The sequence below is a fragment of the Camelus dromedarius genome, chromosome 1 (assembly GCF_036321535.1).
Source record: "Camelus dromedarius isolate mCamDro1 chromosome 1, mCamDro1.pat, whole genome shotgun sequence".
NCBI lineage: Eukaryota > Metazoa > Chordata > Mammalia > Artiodactyla > Camelidae > Camelus > Camelus dromedarius.
In genome coordinates this window covers 76,773,211-76,797,461 of record NC_087436.1, presented here as the reverse complement: position 1 = coordinate 76,797,461, position 24,251 = coordinate 76,773,211, and the positions used below count along the sequence as shown (strand labels likewise).

Genomic DNA, 24,251 nt, shown 5'->3' with positions numbered 1-24,251 from the left:
TGTTCTTTATCTGAGAATACGGTGCCGGTGAGACTTGGAGAAAGAATACAATTACATTAGCTCTATGATATCCACCATGACATTGGGGCTAGTTAAAATCTAAGTTAAAAAATCTATAATTTCCAAATGAATCTACATTTTATCTACTTATATTTCTACTCCGAATGTCTTCTTTGAGTTATGACATTCCTATGCTTATTTAACCATGTATCTTCTTTTGTTTTTGTTTTTTTCCCTTAAAATTGAGACAACAACTCCAAGAGATGTATCTTGGTTCTGGTTGTTTTTAGTTCAATTTAGCTATATCTAAAGATTTGTAAAGTTTTAGTTTATCTAGGTGAAGACACTGTGATTTGAAAAGAGAAGGTCATTTCTCTGGAAAGAAAGCCAACTATCTAGCTCTAAAGGTTTAATGGTGTTTAAAACAATTTTAACAACCTCATAAAGAACATGCTAGTACCACTGATCACACTGAAAGATACAGATACGTTTTAATGACTCAGCAGGGTCCACTTGAAATTGAAAACCTATTCTAAAACTGTAATTAAAAAAAAGGTAAAAACATCTAAGTAAGCCTTATCAAAAAGGTATGAATGGTTCTTTCTGTGAACAGTAGTCATCTGTATTCCCACCCCTTAATTCAGGTCATTAAAATACTTTAAAAAGTGTTTAATCATTTTTTTTTCCTTTGTAGAAATCACTTAACTCTGGTGAGTCACTATGTGCCCTGCACAGAACTCCCTGTTTCTTTTTAGAACTTCACTTATCTTTTTGTCTTCTTTGGTAATGTCCTTGGTTTTTAGACTTCCCTACTGCTCCTGGTAGGACAAAGCCTTCCTGCAGGGGCCGCATCCTCTTTACATGCCCACATTTGCAAACATTTGGCCCAGATTTAGCCAATTTTCATTGAAAAATGAACATCATTTGACCTTGTTGTTTTTCAATATCCAGAGTTTTCAGAGAAGGGAATTTCCTAAAATTTGTGAGATTCCCTGGTGTCTCTGAATTTTTTCTCTTCACAGCCTAGCCTTTTCAGATTTGCCTTCCTCCGTGAAAAATAAACGTGTCAAATTACCATACTCATAGGAGTAGAGGAACTAAAGACTGAAAGCTACTTTACAAAGTTGATCTTTACAAAATTGAAGAAAAACATTTATAATTATTTTACTTCCAAAGGCTAAATGTTTAAATCATACTTTTTTGCCATAGATTCAATAGACAGTTTGGAAGGAACAACTGACTCCTTTGTATAAAATATATTTGTAAAATTCAAACCTTATTTATTACCCATTTCAGACTACATATGTTCAAATCCCTGTCCTGCCACTTACTAGTTGTGTGGCTTTGGGCATGACACTTAACCTTTCTGTGTCTCAGTTCCTCATCTGAAAGAAAAAAGTACAGTATCCATCTCATTGCATTTTGGTATGGATTAAATGCAGACTGGCACATGAAATCATTCAGTAAATGCTAATTATCACCATCATTATCGTCTGTTTCCCCCAGTGCCATCAGTATATATGGGTATGTGTTTAGCTGGAAGGAGAACATACCTCATTAGAGAATAGAGTTACACACTGTCATGCACTTCATACATACCCCAAAAATTAACTCCTTATTTGAAACAGTGGAGAAATGGTTGCATCAATTTAATTGATGCCAGATTTTTTACAAAGGGTCTCCATTTCTAGAATGTTAATATTAAGCACCTAAGGAGTGGTGAGAAACCTATTAAACCTTCCAAGCGGAGGAGTTTGGAGTTAGGATGCCTGTTCATCTTTGACTCTGAGGTGGTGAACCAATGAACCAGCTAAACAAGAACTTGTTCCTCTAGGCCACTCTGCGTCTGATACTAGTATTTCCCATTGTTTTAAAGGTCCGCTGGGGTGATAAAGGATCTACCGAGGAAGGTGCAAGGCTAGAGAAAGCCAAAAATGCTGTGGTGACGATTCCCGAAGAACCAGAGGAACCCGTCAGGCCCAGACCACCCCGACCCAAACCCACACACCAGCCTCCTCAGACAAAGTGGTACACGCCGATTAAGGTGACTGTCCAAACTTTGTGGGATTTCAGTGCAACTTTCTGGAGAAGCTGTAGCCCCTTTAGTCTCCCTGCCCCCATTTATCTGAAGGAGGACCGAGGTACATCAAATAGCAGACATTCAGTTCACCTTATAGCAAGTGAACACTTTCTGGGCAACAAGAAACTCCATTGCTGTTATTTATTTATTCGTCTAACTTACGAAAGAAATGAGAGTAGAGAATAAGGCTTTACCCTCTTCACTTCAGTGCACCTATTTAGCAAACCGGTGTGGAGCACACTCCCCCGGAATTGACAAATCCCGTCTCCCTCCAGGGTCGGCTGGACGCGCTCTGGGCTCTGTTGCGGCGGCAGTACGACAGGGTTTCCTTGATGCGACCTCAGGAAGGAGATGAGGTTTGTATGTGGGGATGTGCTGGGAAAATCCTGACCCTGGCCTCACGGGTCTGTGTGACGAAGGCAGTGAAATAATAATCAAAAAGAATCTAAAGTCCTCATTACAGTCGAGGAAGGAATTATTGTCTCGTGCAAATTCCTGTTAGGTGGAGTGCTTAATAAATGATTCTCTATTGTTAGAATATGTCTTTAAACGCTGTGCTTTAACACAAGGACTTTTTCAAGTAACACAAAAATTAAGATCCACCGCACACAGACTGTAATAAGCACCCTCGTCACTCTAGCCTTTGACTTGGATGACATCGGGTTCTGAGGTTTACCCAGTGGGCACATGCCTCAGAGTCTCCACTGCTTTAGGTATAAATAGGTATTTTCCTGCCTCCAACATTTGATTTAATCTAATTTCTTGTCTATATGAAAGTGCCTTTAACGTTATGAAGCATTGTGGAAGTCTGCAATGGTGAGATACACACATTTATGTATAAAAATACATACATACACACACACATATATGTTATGCATTTTCCCTATCAAGGAAGCCTATTTGAGGCTTTTTTGTTTTTGTTTTTGGAAATTTGGCTAGAATTACTCTAGTTTTATAATTTCTGTAATGTATCAGCTCTATTTCCTGTTGTATCCATATAAGAAAAATAGCTTAAAACTCATTCATATGTAACAGTGGGCAGGTTTGATTCAGAGACAGGACACTGTTAGCAATAATAACAGGACTGTTTCATTATGTGTCAATGTGATCATCATTCTGTGTTAACAAGTGCGTGATCTTCATTCATCTCAGCTTCAGAGCATTGTGGCTTATTCAGGTTAGATAGGCTAATTTTTTAAGGGTGAAATAATTGATGAAATTAATACTTACTTTACAATGCCATGCTATCTTTAGTGTTACACGATTCTAGCTTGATATCAAAAATACAAAAACGTCTAAATTTTAAGATTTTACTTCTATGAAATGGAGGTAATCTTAACAACATCTGAGTTCAGCCATTTAGAAAAGCAATTTGAGAAAACAGTCCTGGCATATTCCTAACAGATCATTTACCCTTTGCTAGGACCAGAGGTAGAGAGAACCACGTGGGTTGTGAAGCAGCCTCTTTCATTACCAAACCAATGCGATTAACAGAAATTTCTTATATGTAATGAAATCTGTGCCTCTGTTTCAATTTATGCACCATCAGGAGTTCTGCTTCTGGAACAACATATAACAACTCTATTCGTCAATACGCTAGACTTTCACTTTGAAGGTTTTAAAATTGTTTTCATGATCATCTTAGTTTTCTCTCCTTCATGTTAGACATTAGTTCATTTGCTCAATAATTTTCATCTTTTTAAGTGTGGGGTATCATGCTAGCCCTGAAGATGTATTAGTAAAAACAGAGAGTGGTTCCAGAAACCTTGTCAATACTTTCTATATTTTTTAATTCTTATGATTGAAATTTTGTTTATTTTTATCATTTGTAGTAATTTTGACTAAATTAAAAAATTTTTGGATTATAAATTTGCACAAGTAATGGCATCAGGTAAAATTGGGGAGGTGGGTACAAACTATAGACTTTGCCCTTAAGAAACCTGAAATTTTTGGGGGGAAATGAGACAGATACAAAAATAAAATTTATTCCAGAATCTGGACTGGGCCATACCATAGGTAGGTATCAAGTACTTCTGAGTGCATAGTGAAGAGAGATTAACTCTCACTGGAGGAATTTGGGAATGCTTATTAAAAAATATAGGCCTTCTATCTTTGAAAATGGATAGGGTTTCATCAGGTGGAGTTAGGTGCAATGCGTATTTCCACAGATGCAACATCATAAGCAAAATCTCTGAGGCAGCCGAGAACAGTGATTTGTGGATTACAAGACAGTCTGAGGGCTGGGGATTAAAACCACAATGATAGGTTGGGAACAGAAGAGAAGAAATCTTTGAGTTTGCATAAACTGATATATTTGTGCTTTTGAATGATGCATTATACTCATTCATTCATTCAACAAATATTTATCTGGTGTCTAATATGTACCCAGCACTTCGTTAGATACCAAGTAAATCTAACATTCTTCTTAAATTATAGTGCTAGAATATTCTCCATGTTGCCCCACCAGGTAAAGCATTATTTATTTTTCCATGGTTGAAGGAAGAGTAATGCTTGCATTATTTTGACTGTTTCCTGTGTTTTTTTAGTAATTTGATTACACTTTTGTCTGATATACCCTTAAAGCCATTTATTCTGACTCTTGAGGTTAAATTTTTTCAAAATTGAGAATTTTTCAGATTTTAGGGATCTGATATAGTCCATATATATTATGTAAAGCATCATCTAATCTCATTATTGAGACATTCTGCTTCAGAAATATTAATTACTGCAAGTGAATAAATACAGACTAGATACTCTTAAGTCAATTCAGGTCAGATTTTGCTTCCAAATGAATTTTGGTGACAAACTTAACATGAAACTTTCAGTTTTCAAAGATTGTGTATTTCAAAACTATAGATAAAAGATTGCAAATCTTTACTGTGTGTTATTAACTAAAATTCCACTTTTTCACTCTTCACCTATATATGTGATTTATGATTTTTAATTTGTTTTTATTTAAATGCAGGACTTTAAGCTTAGAAAATATCAATTGCTGCTCAATTAATTGATTTGTTTTTCCATCAAATATACATTATGATTCTGTGTGTGCCTGACACAGTCTGACGTAATTTCTCTTCATAATAACTATCCTTGATAGCCTTACTGCTTCCAAAAATTCGTCAACTGCAAATTTTCATCACTTATTTCAAGCCATGGTTAAAACCTCAATGGGGTACTCCATGGGAACCTTCCTCACAGGTTGACACTCTGCACAGTTAATTGACAGTAATATGGTAAAGTTAGGAGCCCAGCCAATAGTATAAACTCAGTTTACCGTCTTATTCACAAGGATATTTAATAAATTGTGTTAAATAGTTTTTATTCCCCCATCCAACCAAACCAATGATGCAAAATGATCATGGAAATCAGGTAACTATGGCATGATTTGCTCTAAGCTTCTGATTCCTGCTATGATCCTTTATAATATTTATTATTTTTTTAGACTGAGGTTTGATGTCAAATCGATAGTTATCAGCATAGAACTGTTTTCCTCTAGACAACATGGTAAATCTCTGCCCTCCCTTCTTTTTTACTTCCCATTTCCCCATTTTTCATGTTTCAGAAAGATTATTAATAATATCTAAGTTTCTGTCAACTCCACATCATCTACCAGGTCCTCTTTACTTGATAGAATTAACTCCAATATAAACTTCCCATCCCATACACATAACATAACTATAATCTGTATTTTTTCAGAGATTATAAAATTACCTAGTGAGTCATTCTAATACTTTGGCAGAATTAGTGTTCTGTACACTACTAAGACAACTGAAGCATCCCAATGTTTTTTATATGTTTACATTATTTTTTAGGCAGCCGTTATACTATCTCCATCACATGATCTCTAGAATGCTTTCCTCCCTGACCTTCCTTCCTTCCTTCTTTCCTTCCTTCCTTCCTTCCTTCTATGCCTTCATCCATCTTCTTTTTCCCTCTTTGTTTCTTTCAAGCACATTTACCTCCACTATGCTCTCACTTTCACAGTTGCTAATTTCTTATACCAGTTTGTGCATTTCTTATATGCTATGCTAATTTTCTTCTTGGCTTCTTCTTCTGAATGAAGCCTTTCAATTGCTCTATTCTTTTCCTCTGGAGTGTAATAAATATCATTATTGATAAGGCCAACCTATGGGACTCTGTGATGCCCCAAAGAATCTGCACCAAATAGGATGCTTAATTATATTAAATATTTGGTGAATTTTACTTAAAAGGCTTTATAATAACCATAATACATCAAATAATATTATCCAAAAGTAATATTTAATTAGGTGTCTAAATAAAATCATATTTGCATGGTGCATGGCATAATCTGTACTCACACTCTAGCACCCCACAAATTTTATTTACAAAAAAGAACATATAATATTTTAAAACTTCTAGTGCTTTTTTTTTTTTGCTTCAGAGTGTCTTTCATTTGATAAACTTAATTTACCTAGTAAGAAATTGAGGACCCAAAGGCAGAAAGAGAACAAGGGACTCAGAGCATATTTGGCACAGCTAATTTTGATGTGTGATGTTAAGATGAGATGATTTGCTTTGGTAATGCTTTATCTATGCATGAGAAGAAGACCATGGCTCACTGTTACCTTCTATTTATTGTGGCTAATTAGTTAAGCCCTCAAAAATTAAACTGTCTGAACTCTACGGTTTTTACAAATTTAGTTTATATAGACATGGTTTGTCTCATAGGATTACATGGAGTAGAGAAAAATTTAAATTTGGGAGACTAAGATGTCCAAGTAGCAGTGTCCTCTAGCTTTTTGTCTATTCTTTGTGTTGAATTTTCTAGGCAAACCAGGGCATAATCACTGAATGAGAAAATTAGTCTTGTAGTTTTGGGGATAGCTTTAGATGTGACTGGGCTCCACAGCATAAGGAAGGGTAAAATTCTTTAACCTTAGAGGTCTTCAACCTTACTTCTCTGAAACAAATCAGCATTTGATTAAACTAATTTAAAATACTGAACCCAAACCACTCAAACTACTCATGAATGATTTCATATATATGTGTATACTATATATATATGGTATATATAAAGACAGATATTGATTCTCACTGAGAAGGTTTGTCTCTGCATATCAAATAATTCATTGGTACAAATGTTATTAGCTACTTAAAGACAATTCTTTTTAAAAGAAACTTTGTTATCAATATATACATTGGTGAATACATTTTGCAAATAATTTTGTTATTTTCCTGTGCTTGTAAAGGTGTGTTTACATTTGATTATGCTTTTTATGAAATGTGTGCATGATGGTTTAAGAGGGATGTATGTGTATAAAGCATGTGTACATTGTAGAAATTAGGAGGACTTTTGAAAACATTTTCTAATCTTTGGATATGGATGCAGGTTTTTTTGTTTTTTGTTTTTTTTTAAGTACAGTCAATTACAATGTGTCAGTTTCTGGTGTACAGCACAATGTCCCAGTCATGCATATACATACATATATTTGTTTTCATATTCTTTTTTATTAAAGGTTATTATAAGATATTGAGTATTGTTCCCAAAAAACTTGTTTTTTAAAATCTATTTTTATATATAGTGGCTAACATTTGGAAGCAGTTTGTTTTACTTTGCCAAGAAACAAACGAGAAAGCTTTCTCTTTTCTGAATATTAACAGAAGTAGCAGTCACACTCTTTCTTTAAAAAAAAAAGACAACAAACTTTATGCTGCTTGAGAGACAACAAAACACAATTGTTTTGAGGTTGTGGCTGATGGTTTCAAAATAATAGAACCTCTGCCTAGTCAACTGCCTGTTTTCTACGTTGGAAACCAATCTTGTCATTTATTTATAAACTGTTTACTGCAGATTCTGCCTCTTGAGAGTTTAGTTTAGTGAACAAATCAGTGTACTTAGAACTAAACCCAGAGTCACGCACATTTACTCTGCGAGTCCCGTCACGCTGAATTTCAAGCCAAATGCTCTCCTTTTATGGCTCAGAGGCCACAGCGGGCTCGTTAGCGGAACTCACTGCTGAACTGAAGTCCTTGATCAAGTAACTGAAGTTCAGGCATAAAGTATCAAAGCGGCGCGAGAAACCTCTCGCTCTGCCCCCCGCACCCGCCACCTTTCGGCGCCGCCAGCTCCTGCCAGGGTGGCGGGGTTGGCGGGCTGCACGCAGACCAGGCAGAGGCTTTGATTGTGGCTGCAGCTCCTCGGAGTCATAAATGTTTCAGCGCGCGGCGCGCGAAGGTCGGGCCGCGCGTCCAGGTGTAAGCTAGCAGGTTGTCGCCGACATCTGTTTGCGGCGGCGGCAGCGGCCTCCCCAGCCCGCAGCGAGCGGCCCGATTGTCAGCGGAGGTAGTTGAGAGCGGCAGAACCGTTTTGGTCTCACACTCGCTGCCTGGAGGCCTGAAACACCAAAGGTAGGAGTGGGGGTGGACACAGCTGCGATCCCAAACTTGCCTTAGGCGCAAATAAAGAGATCTAATGAAGTTTGACTCCGTTGCGGTGGGGAGACGGGACAGAAAGCCACTTCAGAGACAACTTAACGCTGCAACATCTGCCGCCAAGTTTCCAGGGAGTGACGGGGGACAGCAGGTACAGATCGGAGTCTCCACGTAAACAGCCTCCATTAAGCCGTGGACTCTTTTGAAGGGCCTCCATCAAACATGCTGGAGTCCGCAGCAGGAGTGAGTTTGGTTTTCAAAGCAGTGTTTTGTTTTTGCAATAACAAGGTAATTTATAAATGATGCATTACCATGCGTTCTCTTTTTTTTGTCTGAAAAGAAGAGAGTTAGAGAAGCAGCAAAGCAAAGAAAGAAGAAAGCACAGTCCTAGTTTTGGAGTTGTTCCACAAACCAATTAAATCTCCAAGGAGCTGCTTGTCTGTAATCGAGGTTATGTTAACCTTCAGACGGCGCAGTCCCTCATTCACCAGTAAGCAGACATAAATTAAAATAGGGCAATAAAAGAATCCCAGTAATAGTAACACCCGCGAAACACACCCACTATTTCTTTGTTTTTAAACTCATAGAGCTTTTTATTACATGCAGGTGAACTAGAGTTAGATATTTTTCCCAGATGTATTTAATTTTTCAGTAAGACAAAATTTAGAAAATTGCATTGACTTCAGTTTTCTTCCTGTTTGTAAAGGCTTCCTACCTGTATTTGAATATTAAAAACCCAAAGTAAGGTTTACATGTTAATGGAAGCATTTTTCTTTCTTGAGGAAGTTTCCCCCTCTAGCACCTAGAATCAGCCAGGGAAAAATGGAAGAATTTGTAATAATTTTCACTGGGGAGACTATAAAAACTCATTAACTGTGCACACACACATATATGGCGTAACAGATTTGGTTAAAATATTAGTCTGACAAGTAAAGCTCCAGAGTGTGGCCAGGTAATAAAGATTCTACAGTAAACTGTTACCATTAATAATATTTAGGCTTCCTCACCTGAGGAAATAGCTGTGTGACCACCGCAATAAAGGAAAGGTGCTGACTCAAAGGTCTCCTTTGGAGTGGGGCAGCCGGGAAGCAGTGGCCCGGGGAGAAACGCTAGCATGTGGCAAAATTTTTATCAGTCAATGGTGAAATAAGAAACATAAGTGCATAGTGAGTTTCCAATTAAGCTAAATTTATTACGTGGAGAGGACTTCTATTAAATGTACAGATATGATTTTCATTTTTTAAGATGATTGATGGTAGCTGCTTTAAAACGAATGTTCACCATGACAAAACTCAGTGTCAGCCATTTGATTTTTTTAAAATCTACAGGAAAAAACCCTACAAAAACCCAACCTGAGCACAGGTTTATTTAAAAAGAACCAGAGGAGCCTGATAATCTCAGTGGCAAATGATTGCAGCTGGAGCCCTGGCTCACATCCCCAGTTCTAAATTTATGTTCATTCCTCTGTCAGTCCTGCTTCTGAATTCTCATGCTCAAAACAGGCCTCACCCTCTTCAGTGGTGGCTTCTTCAGTGATTCTCAACCTCCCAGGGATTACTCTGAACTCTGTCATGCTTACAAGTCACCCAGTGCCCTGTGCTGTTAAACCACTTCATCTTCAGGATGAAGAAGCATCTGGAAAGCAGAGATTTTGTGCCATACTGCCTTTGAGTTCCCCATCACGTTTGCAAAATGTAAACCACTTGTGGGTATTTCTGAGCAGACTGAAACCTCCACTCAGACAGTTTGATATGTCACATGTTTTCAGTGCTTGGAATTATGCTGCTAATGACTGCACTCTTAAATTTAGTTTTTAAATTCCATCTAAACATTTTGTGTCATATAGCCAAACTTTGTAATAGATTTTAGGGGCTGTAAGATAGCCCTTTATTTTAGCCTAACTCAGTCAGTCCTATTGCCCACAGTGCTTTCATAAATTTTCTTTTTCATACTTAAATGAGAGGGTAGAGAAAAAATCAATTTTTTTTAAATTGTAGAGTGATTGCTTATGTTTTATTTCTATAAGGATCTGAAATTTTAAATGGTGCGTTAGGTCAATTATAACGTGGCATCATTGGAAAAGAGTACCACTAAGCTTTTCTAGCCTTTATGTGACCACAAATCTCTCTCATTTTTATTATCTCTTGTCTATATTTCAGGGTATCCTTAAAATACTTTAAATACCCTGTTTAAATTGGTAAAAGTAATTAACTTTGGTTAATACATATTTGAAAGACAAATTTTTACTAGAATAACTCAGGTTGTGAGCATGCCATTATTACTACAATCCCACTGCCTGATTTATGAGTGGATGTGTATGTGTGTGTGTGTATATTATGTTTAATATGAATATATGTGTATATATATTCCTATAGGACATATTTTCTCAGTGTGTATGTCATCAACTAATGTCTGCTTCAGTGGAAAATAACATTCATGAAATAGAGAGCTTTTCTGATACCATTTCATAGCTTAAATAAAACCATCTCTTAATTATGCATGTAAGCTGGCGAAAGTGTTGATTCAGTTTGGTTCCCTAAAAGTGGAGTATGGAATATGCAAAATGTAATCATTTAAATTACAAAAAAAAATTAATTTTTTTCAAAGAAAGTATCAATAGAACTTAGACATTTAATTGACGTTTTACCCCTGGTCCAAAATAACTTGTGTATAGTGGCATCATATAAATTTTACGTATTAATCGGAAGTTTAGGCAGGGATATTTCTTGGTGAAAATTGATCAGCAACCTTTTTTTTTTTTAACATTTTTTATTGATTTATAATCATTTTCAGCAACCTTTTGATAATCAAGAAACAAAACTTATTAAGTTAGTGTAAATATCCTTTAATGCACTGAGTTTAGAAATAACTTTTTTTTTTGTCATCAGTGAGTTTTGGCATACTAAAAGCTACTTTTAAAATATCAAGAGCTAATATTGGTTGTCCAGGGCTAAAAACATTATTTTCATAGGCTTAATATCCTACTTTGATGTAGGGCACCTTGAGGACATCAATTAAATCATCCAATTGGGAGCAGAAATATCAGCGAACAGAATTTTAACCCTTTTTTTCCCTGTTTTTGAGTACTTTTTGTACAGCTTTCATGTAATTTTAATTACGGAAGATTAAATTTATATTTCTTTAAATATATCACTTTACAATTTCTAATAATTGGCAAAAATCTATATTAGTCTGCATACATTAAATATTCAGTTTTCAACTGAGAGCTCAAAAGATGCAGTCCAAGGAGGGAAAAACAGTGCATTATTTTCTAGACAGTTTATTTTAACAGAGTACATAATGATGGTGCCTTTGTGTCTACCAGACCCCCATTTATAAGTTTGGTTTAAGGAAACCTTCATAACTCAGTTAAGGATATTGGCTTGAGTAGGAAGCTTTTATTGCCCCTTCTTAAAAATGAATTTATATTAACACATTATATAAATCTATACTTTTAAGGAGAAATAAATGACTTTTCCGCTAAATAGCTTTCATTTCCCTTATTTCAAAATAAAACACTGTGATTTTTATAATATACACTTGTAAGCTCTAAGTAAATCATCTTTAAAATTGCTTCATGTAATCTTAAAGTCTCCATTAGTTCCATTCTGAATCAGATCACAGCCTCTGACATTTGAGAAATTTGAAACTGTTGTACCTTTAAGGTATAAAATAAAAATGACTTACTATCCAAACTTTGCAAAAAATTACGTCTAAGACTGCCAGTGGACCTTCACTTATTTACCATTTTATTTATCTGACTTTGGATTAAAAATTAACTTTTTTATTTCAAAGAATTTTTTTTCTCCTTATGCTTTTTTTTTTCAATTAATGAAGTTGATGTAGAGTTTACAGACATTTCAGTAATTTTATTCAGTGATATACCTCATGTCTCCCTCCTTAGAGAGTTCTTTTCACTTAGAAAATGTGGGGGAAAAGATGGTTCTAATTTCCTAAACTTTAGATTTCCATAATGCTTCTTCAAAAGCAGGTTAGTGTACTGAAAATAATATATATTAGATATGTTTTTCATAATCCTGTCCAGTATTAAGCACATTTTGGTTTGTAATTACACACACACACATATCATTTCATATCATATCTTAATTGTCTAACAGAGTTAGTAAATCTGTAAAACATACTTCAATAAAAAATTCAAATAGCACACGTATATACGTAACATACAGATAAAAGGTTGAGAGTAAAGAGCAGTTACTCTCCAATTACCTTTCTTTCATTTCCCTCCCTTCTCCTATCTCCTAACTTTGGTTGATGCCTAAGGTTTAGCCCTTGATCTTATGTTTTCTCTCATTTTACTTTCTCTAGGAGCATCTTGACTTTCACTGCTTTGCTATCATCATTATACACATGCTTTTTAGACAATTCTGCCCTCCCTTCTCAGTTCTACTTGCATGTCTCTGGAAGCTTACATGGACTTTCTTCTTGGATGTCCTGTTTTCACCACATTCTCTGTGCTTAACTGGACTAGCGTATTCCCTATATATGGCTTTCAAATTTTATCTTTTCTTCTAGTTATTCTCACTACCCTTCACCTGATGTATCTAAGCTGAGGCCCAGCAGACCTCATAGTTACCATACCTCAGTGAGCAGACCCAGGACCTTAACTTTTTAGTTCTGGGTGTGATGTCCTATGCTAACAAATCACAATACTTCCCTGTTATGTGCAGAAGCTACTGATTCAGTGAGAACTGTATGTATCAGGGTCCCTTTTAGTTTTATTGTAAGTAAAAGTAAAAATGAGCTATTGGTGAATTTATGCAGTAAACTCTACTGATTGTTAAGAGGTACATCAATTTGACTTTGTAGAACTTAAAAGCTTTTTGTTATTAGGACTTACAATTTTGTCTTCATGACTCTACCCTGAAACTAAGCTACTGAAAAAATTAAGACATCAGAGCAGTTCTTAAATTTGACAAATTTGAATTATCTCTTATAAAGATGTGACTGAGGATGCTGGTTCATAAAAATATTATTTATATGGAGCTAAGATTTATCACTTTGGGGTGATGATTAATTTTTAATTTATAATTAAATCTATTGAACATTTTCTGTGTTATAATAGCCTGACACCATTGTTTTCCCTTGGGTTGAATTCTGATGAATAGATGAAGGCTTGTAATTTTTATTAATTTTCTTTACCAGGATATGTTTATTGTTTTCATGCTTGCAGTTGCATCCTTATTTTTTCTAAAGCAGATTTCATCTTTGTTTCATATTTGATCTCAGAGAAGGTTTCAGTGACTGGACTTCTTGTGAGATGTGTATTCATCCCAGTGAAATCATACATTATAATGTCAATCTCTTGCATTATCATCTTCTGTGCAGGCCTCTGTGTGGCTTATGCTAGCTCTGAGTGTCTTATTAGTCCAGTTTACAGAAATGCAGGCTCTTCTCAACAAACAGTGAGAAGGCTGACAACTGAATTCAGTTCCTACCCTCCAGAAGAAGTATGATGGCTTTATCTGTCCCCTGAATCCAAATTAGGAACTAGTCCTATGCTCTTAACTAGATTAGTTCCCTTTCCAGTAACTGTTTAAAGGAGGGCAGCTGTCTGAGCTATTATTGGTTGTAAATTTGCTAATGTCTACTTTGTTCATGTCAGATACAAAAGGCAGCAGATAGCAGGATGAAAGTTTCAGGACCTCAAGTTGTCACAGCCTGAAATGAGCATGGAAGTGTCAGTGGAGTTGGGCATTGAAGAGATGGGAGCAAGTGTTACTCTGGGGAAGAGGAGGTGACGTCTGTCATTAATCTTAATTGCCAAGAGTTTTAAATCTGAGTTATTTTTACTGAAGTTAAGCTCTTAATACTGTTCGTGCTTTGACATCAGATGCTGTTTATATGATAAGAAGTTTAGGAAGGAGGAAAGAGGTGTGCTTGTGTGTGTGTATCTTACATAAATATTTTCATTTATATCTTTCAAAGATTTCCCTGGGTTAATATTCAGGCCTTCACCTTTTGACAGTTACTGTAGGGCAGTTAGGAATTACAGACAAGTCACAATAAATCCAGATAAAATTCCTAGGTATAGCAACAGCAGTAAATCTGAATAATATTACTTTCATGTTTACCAGCATACAAAATACTTCACTGAAGAGGAAATGCTAGATTATGGGCTAAAATAGAAGGAGAATAGCTCAGGAGCAGAAAGGGGGAAAGAAGCAAATAAAAAGGAAAAAGAAATGAAGAATGGGGAAAAGATTATTCCTCTCAAAAACCTGCAGGCAATAGGAGAATTAAGTGTTAAGTAACTACAAAATATATGTTTTTCTGGTTTCATATTCCACTATTGAGTCCCTAATTATTTGGAATTAAACAAATTGAACTTTCAGATGACTAAGCAGTCTTTACTTAAAGCTCTTTCCCCACCCCTCACCCCCACCTGCGCTATTGCTGTTCCACTCATGTTTGTCAGGTTAATCTCCCTTCACTATTAAATCTATGTTACTATTCCACCATACTTTTCAATGTGGAATTGTAACTAACTGTATTAATTATGAGTATGTTGACTTTGGAGGCTATGGAAAAATGGGTAGCAATTCTTCTAGGGGAAATCTTCAAAAAGCAGATAAGGCTTAAAGCTTCAGAAATCTGATTTCAGAATTGTATTTCATATTCTCTATGCATTTGGACACAATGAAAAGGTCTGCAATGAAAATATACAACACACTAAAATAATTTAATTTTTACATGTATATCTTACTTCTGATGATGGTGAACTGAATTCAGTAGCAAGTTATAGGCAGTGACTTGAATATTGTTGTCTACAAATTTAAAATCACAGATTTGGTTTTGAGTATATTACATTTACTCTTTACAGCAGTGTTTTCTTCCTTTTATGATGAGCTTTAAATGTAAATAAGATAAAACATGAAAATGAAATAGTGTTTATTTATCAACCTACTTACTTTTGCACACAATGACTCCTGGAGAGGTAATGTAAAAATCTATACGTATCAAGAGTTTAGATTTTAATTTATAGGCCTTGAAGAGTCAGTAAAGTTTTGGAGCTGGGCAGTAACATAATCAAATGGAATTAGAATTAGGCTCTTGAAAGGTTCTCAAATAAATTTGGGACAGGAGTGGAGTTTAGCCCTATATCAATGTTTTTATCTTTTATATAAGATCTTTCATCATGAGTTGCAAAAAGAATCACATGAAAATTATGATGTAGAAGGTCTGATGGATTGTCAAGAGGTCAAGTGGTTTTGTGGATAAAATAACACTATTTTTTCCAACAGAAACCTCATCTTTTTTTTTTAACACAACCTAGGTTCATTAGCTAGAAAAAGTCAAACCTTTTTTTCTGCTTTTTCAGAGGTCTAGGAGTCTTCCTTGCTTCTTAGGAATGTTTAGGTAGATAACTGAAGCTCATAGTGGCAATACAAATGGACTTGAATGCAGGTGTTTATGCATATGTGCATGCATGCACGTGTGGGAGGGTGTTTTGTGTCTGATGGGGGGTGGCAGCAGGGCATTTTGGTTGTTGAGGGCTCTCATAACTTCAGGAAAGAGGGAACACTGTTCTCATGGGAAATATTTAGGACTCTTTCTGCTAGCAGTCACTGAGCACCTACTATGTATCAGGTATGTTTAGTTAGGTATGTTCAACTCAGTGTTAAGAGTTAGGCGTCATTTTCTTCCCATATTACAGATAAAGAATATGAGACTCAGAGAAATTTAGTGAATCTGCGAAGGTTACGTTGCTGAAAAATAACAGAGCCAAGTTTCAAACCCAGTTTTTCTTTATTTCCTGTTCAGTAAGTGCCCCCATTATGCCAAGCCATCCTTGTTCAGGGCAACACTTTATTCTTCTCCCTGTTCAGTCAATAACTGACTAAATTAGGGCTTTTATACAGGTTGAGAAATACTTTTAAAATTTTCGATTTTGAATCTGATTCTCTTGGGGCTAAAATGATCAATTTTGTATCTATGTCTGTATCGGTAAATTATTTTAGCATGTACAGTTGAAATTCAACCTGCGATTGGTCAAATCCACCAATGTGGAAACCGTGGGTAGAGCGGACCGATTGCTACGTCATTTTATATGAAGGACTTGAGTGTCGGTGGACTGTGGTATCCCCTAGGATCTTGGAACCAATCCTCTGTGGATACAGAGGGCAGAGGGATAACTGTATTCAGAATGCATGCATATTACCCTATTATTTGTATATATATATAATTTAAATAATTTAATTATGCTTGCATCTGTAAATAAAAGATAATATTTAGAAGTGGCAGTAAATTCCACAGAAAGTTGATAAGCTGTGAGGAATATGGAATTTTGGCATCATAAAAGACCTCAGAAGTTATGTAATTCAACCCCTTCTACTGAGACTTCCACCTCCACCTCAGTTCTGGGCTCCAAAACGAACAGCATGTTCAAGGGCTCAAAGAGGGATGAAATAGTTTGTATATTCCAGGAATTGCAAGTAGTTGCCGAGGCTGGAGCAAGAAACTGGAAGTTAGGGAGGTACATAATGGGAGGGGGACAGAATTACAGTGATTCCTAAAGCCCTTGGTGACGTGTTGGTGAGATCACTATATTCAAGTGTTAGAAGACATGGGATCTCTATTCTATGATTAGCTTGAAGCCCGGTGCAAATGTCCTCATTTCTCTGATCCTCAGTTCTAGCATTTGTATTTAGAGAAATAAATGATCACAAAGATATCTCAAATTTTTTATCTAATTCCAACCAAGCCAGCTCTATGAAGATGGGACTTTTTCTGTTATGCTCAATAGGATACCAGGACCTTGTACATTGCCTCTCGGACAGTAGGCTTTAATAACCTTTGAGGAATGAAAGAATTTCTGTAGGTAGAATGTTTGGTCCATTGTTTACAAGTATGTTTAAAGTAATTCATACTTTTTTAGTAATTAGACATGTCGTAACACCATCAATAATTAATAAATACATATAAGCATTTTACAAATTATTATAAGAATTTAAAAATGGCTATATCTCTCAATATTCTGAATTGCACTAGAATAATTATAACAATGCTATGATTCTAGATCCATAATGAATATTTTGCTACTATTATGCTTTAAATAATTTGAAAATAACTGCACATGGAAGAAAGTAAAGAGAATACAGATTTAAGAAAGCAGTATATTTAAATATTATGCCAGTTTTCTGCCTTTGTATAATAAAACTTGTCTATTTATTGCTGCTTCTTTCAAAAAAAGAGGAAATATTAATGTGTGATACTGGATTATGTACATTGTCATTTTGATATTTTCCAATTTTCTGCCTTGTGTCACAACTGCAAATAATTTAAACACAGAGTTTCTTTTATTTAATACTGTTATAAGCAGTAAAGTACTAATGTGTTCCTGTCATTAAATATATATATATAGCTACATGGAACTGTTCTCCCATTGGGTCATTCTAAAATTGATTTTCCACCTTGGGCAAATAGTAGTGGACAAATGTTAAATGAAAATCAATCACTTTGATTTAAATAAGCTAAATACATTCCTTTTATTAAGTGGTCTTTTTCCCTACAGCTAACTGGATGACAAATAACATTTGTGGTGACCTCTAGCCTTTAATGAATGATTTTAACTTAACTCTCTAAGGAAAATGGCTTGATCATAATTTTATTCTTATAATAGAATTATCCCACTCTTGATCAGTTAAAGTATTTTTAGATATTATTTATAAATATAAAAATTCTTAATTAATATTATTTTAACCACAAATTTTTAGACCATCCTTATTTCAAATGTATATCATAAATATTTCATTATAAATACAGTGGATATAAGTAGCAACATGTTATTGGGAAGTACAAGGATCTAGCAAAACATGGAAGCACAGCAGTCTTTTTTTTTTATTGAATATTAATTTTCTTTTACTTGTCAATGTGTTTAATCTGCATGGATTTTAGGCACTGATTTTTCAGTTCACTTTGGTAGAACTTATATTTGGTCAAGAGATTGAAGTATGCATTTTATATCTTTATTTATTTTAATTTTTTAAGATTGAAATGTAGTTGGTAGTTGTGTTAATTTCAGGTGTACAGCAAAGTGATTCAGTTATATATGTGTGTGTGTGTATATGTGTATATATATATATTTTTTTCCATTATAGGTTATTACAAGATATTGAATATAGTTCCCTGTACTATACAGTAGATCCTTGTCTGTTTTATATACAGTAGTGCATATATGTTAATTCCAAATACAAATTTATCACCCCTTTTCCCTTTGGTAATCATAAGCTTATTTGCTGTATCTATGAATCTATTTCTGCCTTGTAAATAAGTTCATTTGTATCATTTTTTTTTAGATTCCATATATAAGTGATATCATATAATATTCTTCTTTGTCTGAATTACTTCACTTAATATGATAATCTCCAGGTCCATTCATGTTGCTAAAAATGGCATTATTTCATTCTTTTTTATGGCTGAGTAATATTCCATTATTTATATATACCACATCTTCTTTATCCAGTCATCTGTCCATGGACATTTAGGTTGTTTCCATGTCTTGGCTTATTGTAAATAGTGCTGCTATGAATATTGGGTGCATGTTATCTTTTCAAATTCTCCAGGATAGATCACATGCTAGGCCACAAAGCAAGCCTCAGTAAATTTAAGAACATTGAAATCATGTTTAAGCATCTTTTCTGACCACAAAAACTATAGGATTAGAAATCAACTATAGGAAAAAAACTGCAAAATATACAAACACATGGAGTCTAAACAATATGCTACTAAACAATCAATGGATTCCTGAAGAAATCAAAGAAGAAATCAAAATACCTAGAGATAAATGAATATGAAAACACGACAATTCAAAACCTATGGAACACAGCAAAAGCAGTTCTAAGAGGGAAGTTTAGAGCAATACACGCTTGCCTCAGGCCACAAGAAAAATCTCTAATAATCAACCTAACCTTACACCTAAAGCAACTAGAGAAAAAAGAACAAACAAAACCCAAAGATTGTGGAGACAAAGAAATCATAAAGATTAGAGCAGAAATAAATGAAATGGAGACTGAAAAAAAAAAAAAGCCCAATAGAAAAGATAAGTGAAATTAAAAGCTGGTTCTTTGAAAAGATAAACAAAATTGATAGTCTTTTACCCAGACTCATCAACAAAAAAAAAAAAGAGAGAGAAAAGGCCCAAGTCAATGAAACCTGAAATGAAAAAGGAGAAGTTACAACTGATGCCACAGAAATACGAAGGATCATAAGACAAAGAGCACTCTTAAACTCCATTTTTACAAGAAAAGCTAAAAAATCAAGAAAGACCCCAATGTAACATGTACCTTAGATAATTACATTGATATTACGATAGTGTAGGATCCAAAACTGTGAGCGACAATATGGAAAGTCAAAACTTGAAGAAGATACTTAACTAAGAAATTGAGCATAGTTCTAAGGAAGTCAACATACATTACCATCATTATTAATATTTTCATCAATAATAAAAACCAGCATAATCTCCAGAGCAACAGCTGTGTGCCAGGCACTGTGCTAGTGACCTTACATGTGTTATTGTAATTCTCAAAACAACTCACTTTCCTTATCCCCATTTTATGGGTAAGGTGGCTGAGGATCAGAAAGGCTAAATAATGCCAATGTCACACACATAGGTGGTGAGTGAGTGGTGTTAAGTTCTTTTGAACTTTAAATAAGTTAAAGGAAAATGTAGTATACCATTTAAATTCTGCTTTACATTTTAAAATTAATTGACCAATTATATAGAAAATGCACTACTGTTCAGAATTCAGTGTTTTAGTTGCAATTTTTAGCCCCCTGGAATGAATTGAGAAAATTATAACAATGAAATTAAATTGCAAAGTCCAACTTAGAAATGGGAATTTCTAGTCAGCTATTATGTAACATAGGAATTACTAGTGACTATTTAAATATAAAATAAATAAAATGTAAATGTTAAGTATTTTAATAACTTTTTTTGTAAATATTAGAGTCAGAAAATTATCTGTGGATTTTTGAGGGGCACCTACAGATATTGTACAAGGGCCAAGGCTTAGTAACAATTATAAACATGTATTTTCCTTTAAAAAAGGAATAAAATATAATTAGTGGTAGAAAATGTATCAACAAGTTACTCTTAATATAAAACTTTTCAAATTGATTGTTACTTCTAATCTCTAAAATCAAACTAAAAAGATTTCCATCCAGAGGCTAAGATTATGACACAATTCCAAATTATATTTTCCAAATGTGCTTCATATCAAAATTCATATATACTATAGAAGGGCCATAATTTTTAGTTTAGCATACTGTTGGCAGATCATATAATTTATTGTTTAGAATCCCTCTTAAAATCTAGTTCTCAGAATATTTCATCTTCATTTTCGACTTCAGTTAAATTTGAATTGAATTTACTGTTTATTCCTTATTTATTCTCTCTTGCTTGAGCTCTCATTTTGATCTATGGAGTAACTGATTCCACTTGTCAAATTTATCCTTTGATCTATCTGCAAATAGTGTGCCAAAATCATCCTTTAAAAAGCCCACTGAAATGGTTTTTAAAGTGTCTTCTCGGGTACATTAGTGAACACTGAGGCAAACAGGCTGCCAGACATTACTTTTAAAACTAATCCCCAGCTTGCAGCAGTGAACATCTGCAGGTTGATGGCCTACAGTGTAAGTGGTCCTCACGTTCCTTCCACTTCACATGGGGAGGCCAGGGTTTCTCGTAACAAAGCTGTTTTTGATCCTTTTTTTTGGTGAATTATCTTGAGAAACTTTCATGTCATGGCACACTAACATTATCATTATTACTGTTGTTGGTGTTGTTATTTTGCTGAGAAAATACCTTTTTACCAAATTGTAAGAAATCATGTCTCTCTTATTTCCAAGGTATCATTCTGTGTACTCCCTCTCATATACAAATACTAATATCAAAATTAATAGTAATGATAAGACAGTTTATGTAACTGAAGGTGTAAGAACAATGTCTATATAAACTGTTTTAAAGCTCAAGTTATTACATTTATAGTAAACAGTTCTAATCCTTTGTAAACCACTTACTGCTTTGTTTCTGAAGTTTTTTTAGGAATAAGAAATGGGGAAAAACAAATAATTAATGGCATTAATGAAATTATAACATATGGTCTATAAGATTGCAGGTGAATATCTCTTTGAATTTAAAAATTATTAATACTAGAATTTTTCTTTTTGGTGTGTTGGAAAACATGCATTTAAATACATTTCTGGCTTTTGTTTTTTCTAAAATTTTGGTTGAAATGTTTTTCAGTAAAATTGCACTGAGAGGAAGATAAACCATAATCTTGTCAATAGGCTCTTTTATCTAAAGAAAAACACTTAAAAAATTTAATGATGACCAGATAGTCTCTACCTTCTAGAAACTTATGATTTGGGGCAGGGGATAAAGTAATGCCTTAAAAATTATAACTCAAAGCAGAGCAAACAAAATTCAGTTAAAAACAAAAACAAAAAATAAAGCCAGTGGATGGATCCTAATTTCTAATACAATTTTTCTACCATTGTATGGCCTTGAAATCTATGATAGTGCTGCTTTTGATAAATACTGTATTTTGAAGAATTAATATAATCATTTTGCTTTATATTAATTCTTGGTAATATATACACAAAAATATTACAGATAATCTAGACTATATACTAATACTGCAAAGAATGGTATATGATATATATAAATGCATGTGTGTGTATATATATATATCCACAATTATAATTCCACATGAGACAATTGGTAGTTCAAAAAAAATGAGCTAGGATTAGGATGGGAGAGCTATAAAATAAAAATCATTTTTTCTCGTGCATCCAGTATTTTAAGCAGTCTTAGAGACCCCAAATTTAGAACATAGTCTTCAATAAATGTATAATCTATTCAAAGGACCAAGAATATATATATAGAAAATAAAATAATGAAATATTTGAATACCAGTTCAAGGCAGTAACAAGAGGTGTGTAGTGGAAGTGTTGCCTAATTAATTTCCAAATGAATGGTCTAGATATTAATTGCTGTGTGTGTTATCTGGGAAGAGCACATCAGATGGGGAGGTGAGATGACAGTTTACACAGGAAGAAAGATTTGAATTAACCTTGCAGGATTTGTACAGGTAGAAAATGCAGAAGAGCTAACATTTGCTCCGGGACAGTGGCTCAGCTATTTACTTCCAAACTATATGTTGGAAAATAATAGGGAATAAATCTACATCTTAGCCATTTCTGAAGTGTCTCATATATTAGAGGCTGAGGATCCGTTTCCTCCTACTTTAACATTGGATATTGTCTTTCTTATGGATCAAAACTAGTATCTGTTTTAATGTTTTTTAAACAAGAATTAGCATCCTAACCTCTCCTTGGCATATATTCTTATTTTCCAATTCTTTGCCATTTTTGATAATATGAAATATGCAAAAACTGAAGTACTCTTTGAATAATCTGCAATGGAGGGTGGACCAGCAGAGGGAGAGAGGGAAAGAGGGAGGGGAAAGAAGAAATATTAGCTTTGGTTTGTAAAATTCTGAAGCTGTTAACTTGCTGCAGCTATTTTCAGCAGCTTAATTCCTTCAAGAGATGTAGATGTGTAGCTAAAGGAGATGTGGCCTTTTTCGTCTAAAGCAGCGGGAGTTTCATAAATCAGCAAGAGAGTAACGGAGAAATGAGAGAAAGAGTGTGAATGAAGATGATGATAAAGGAATTTTTGGCTGTTTTCTACAACTGTTTCTTAGATTGATGATCCAAAAGAAAGTCTTAGGATGACTGTTTATTTAAAAAGAATATGAACAGATACTGAATAAAATAAAGAATATTTAGTGGCAAATTTTGAAGAATGAAAGTTTTCTATTAGTTTTATAAACTGAGTTGCAATCGTGCATATTCAAAGAGGACAGCACTGATATGATAGCTGTTCTAGTCCTTTCCTGATCATAAAATTTTGAATATGGTCATCAGTTGTGTTTCTTATTTTCTAAATATCAGACCATAATTCATGAGTTGTAGTATTTACAAATTGATGTATTTTCAGTGAAACTTTGTAGGAATGATACATGTTCACTAACAGAAAGTGGTTTAGTCTGGACTTGGCCAATTTGTCCAGTGACTGAGGAGATAACTAAAATTTATCCCATACCTTCTATGTGCCAGCTATGTTACATTCATTTTCTTACTGTAGTCCTCATAAAAAGTAGGTTCTCCTTTATGTGTATAGGACGTTAACAAAGGTTAAACAGCAGGCAGGTGGTAAAGTTTGAACTCGGAGTTTGATGATATCAGATCTTTAATTTACATTACATGGGGAGTTAGTGACTTGTAAAGATATAATCTACCAAGAAGTAAACTCTTGGGGCATTGAGGACACTGCGATTTTATGTGCATGTTTCTGTGTATATTATTACTTGTATTTTTTAACCTTCTGTATTGGCTTGCACTTTCCCAGGAAGGACCTCTGCAGAGATAGGTATTATGCCAGTATGGTCACCCACCTGGGACGGTGACAGCTGCTGCAGCTGAATCCAGCCCTTGTCATCATTAATGACCTGCATTTGACACTTTATCCCAGTCATCTTTGTTTAGTGTACAATATATTGCATTAGAATAATTACTACCTGTCATCCTCTATTTAACAGACAGCTCTTAGTCATCCCAGACATGTAAGCATCACGTGATCACGTACCACACCCATTGTAGCTCCTCTGTTCTCATCCCGTTTGTGAGTGCCAAGTGTGCAAGTGTCCTCTGTCTTCCTGTTTTTCTCATGATGTTCAAATACCTTTTATACCTA

General features: G+C 34.6%; 1 protein-coding gene across 1 annotated transcript in view; it reads left to right on the top strand.

The window, feature by feature from the left end:
• ANTXR2 (ANTXR cell adhesion molecule 2) overlaps positions 1–24,251 on the top strand; it is a 133,710-nt gene that overhangs the window by 77,452 nt on the left and 32,007 nt on the right. Inside the window, exons 15-16 of the mRNA XM_010983350.3 lie at positions 1,877–2,044; positions 2,356–2,436. Coding sequence (XP_010981652.1) covers positions 1,877–2,044; positions 2,356–2,436 — 249 coding nt within the window. The remainder of the gene's footprint in view (positions 1–1,876; positions 2,045–2,355; positions 2,437–24,251) is intronic.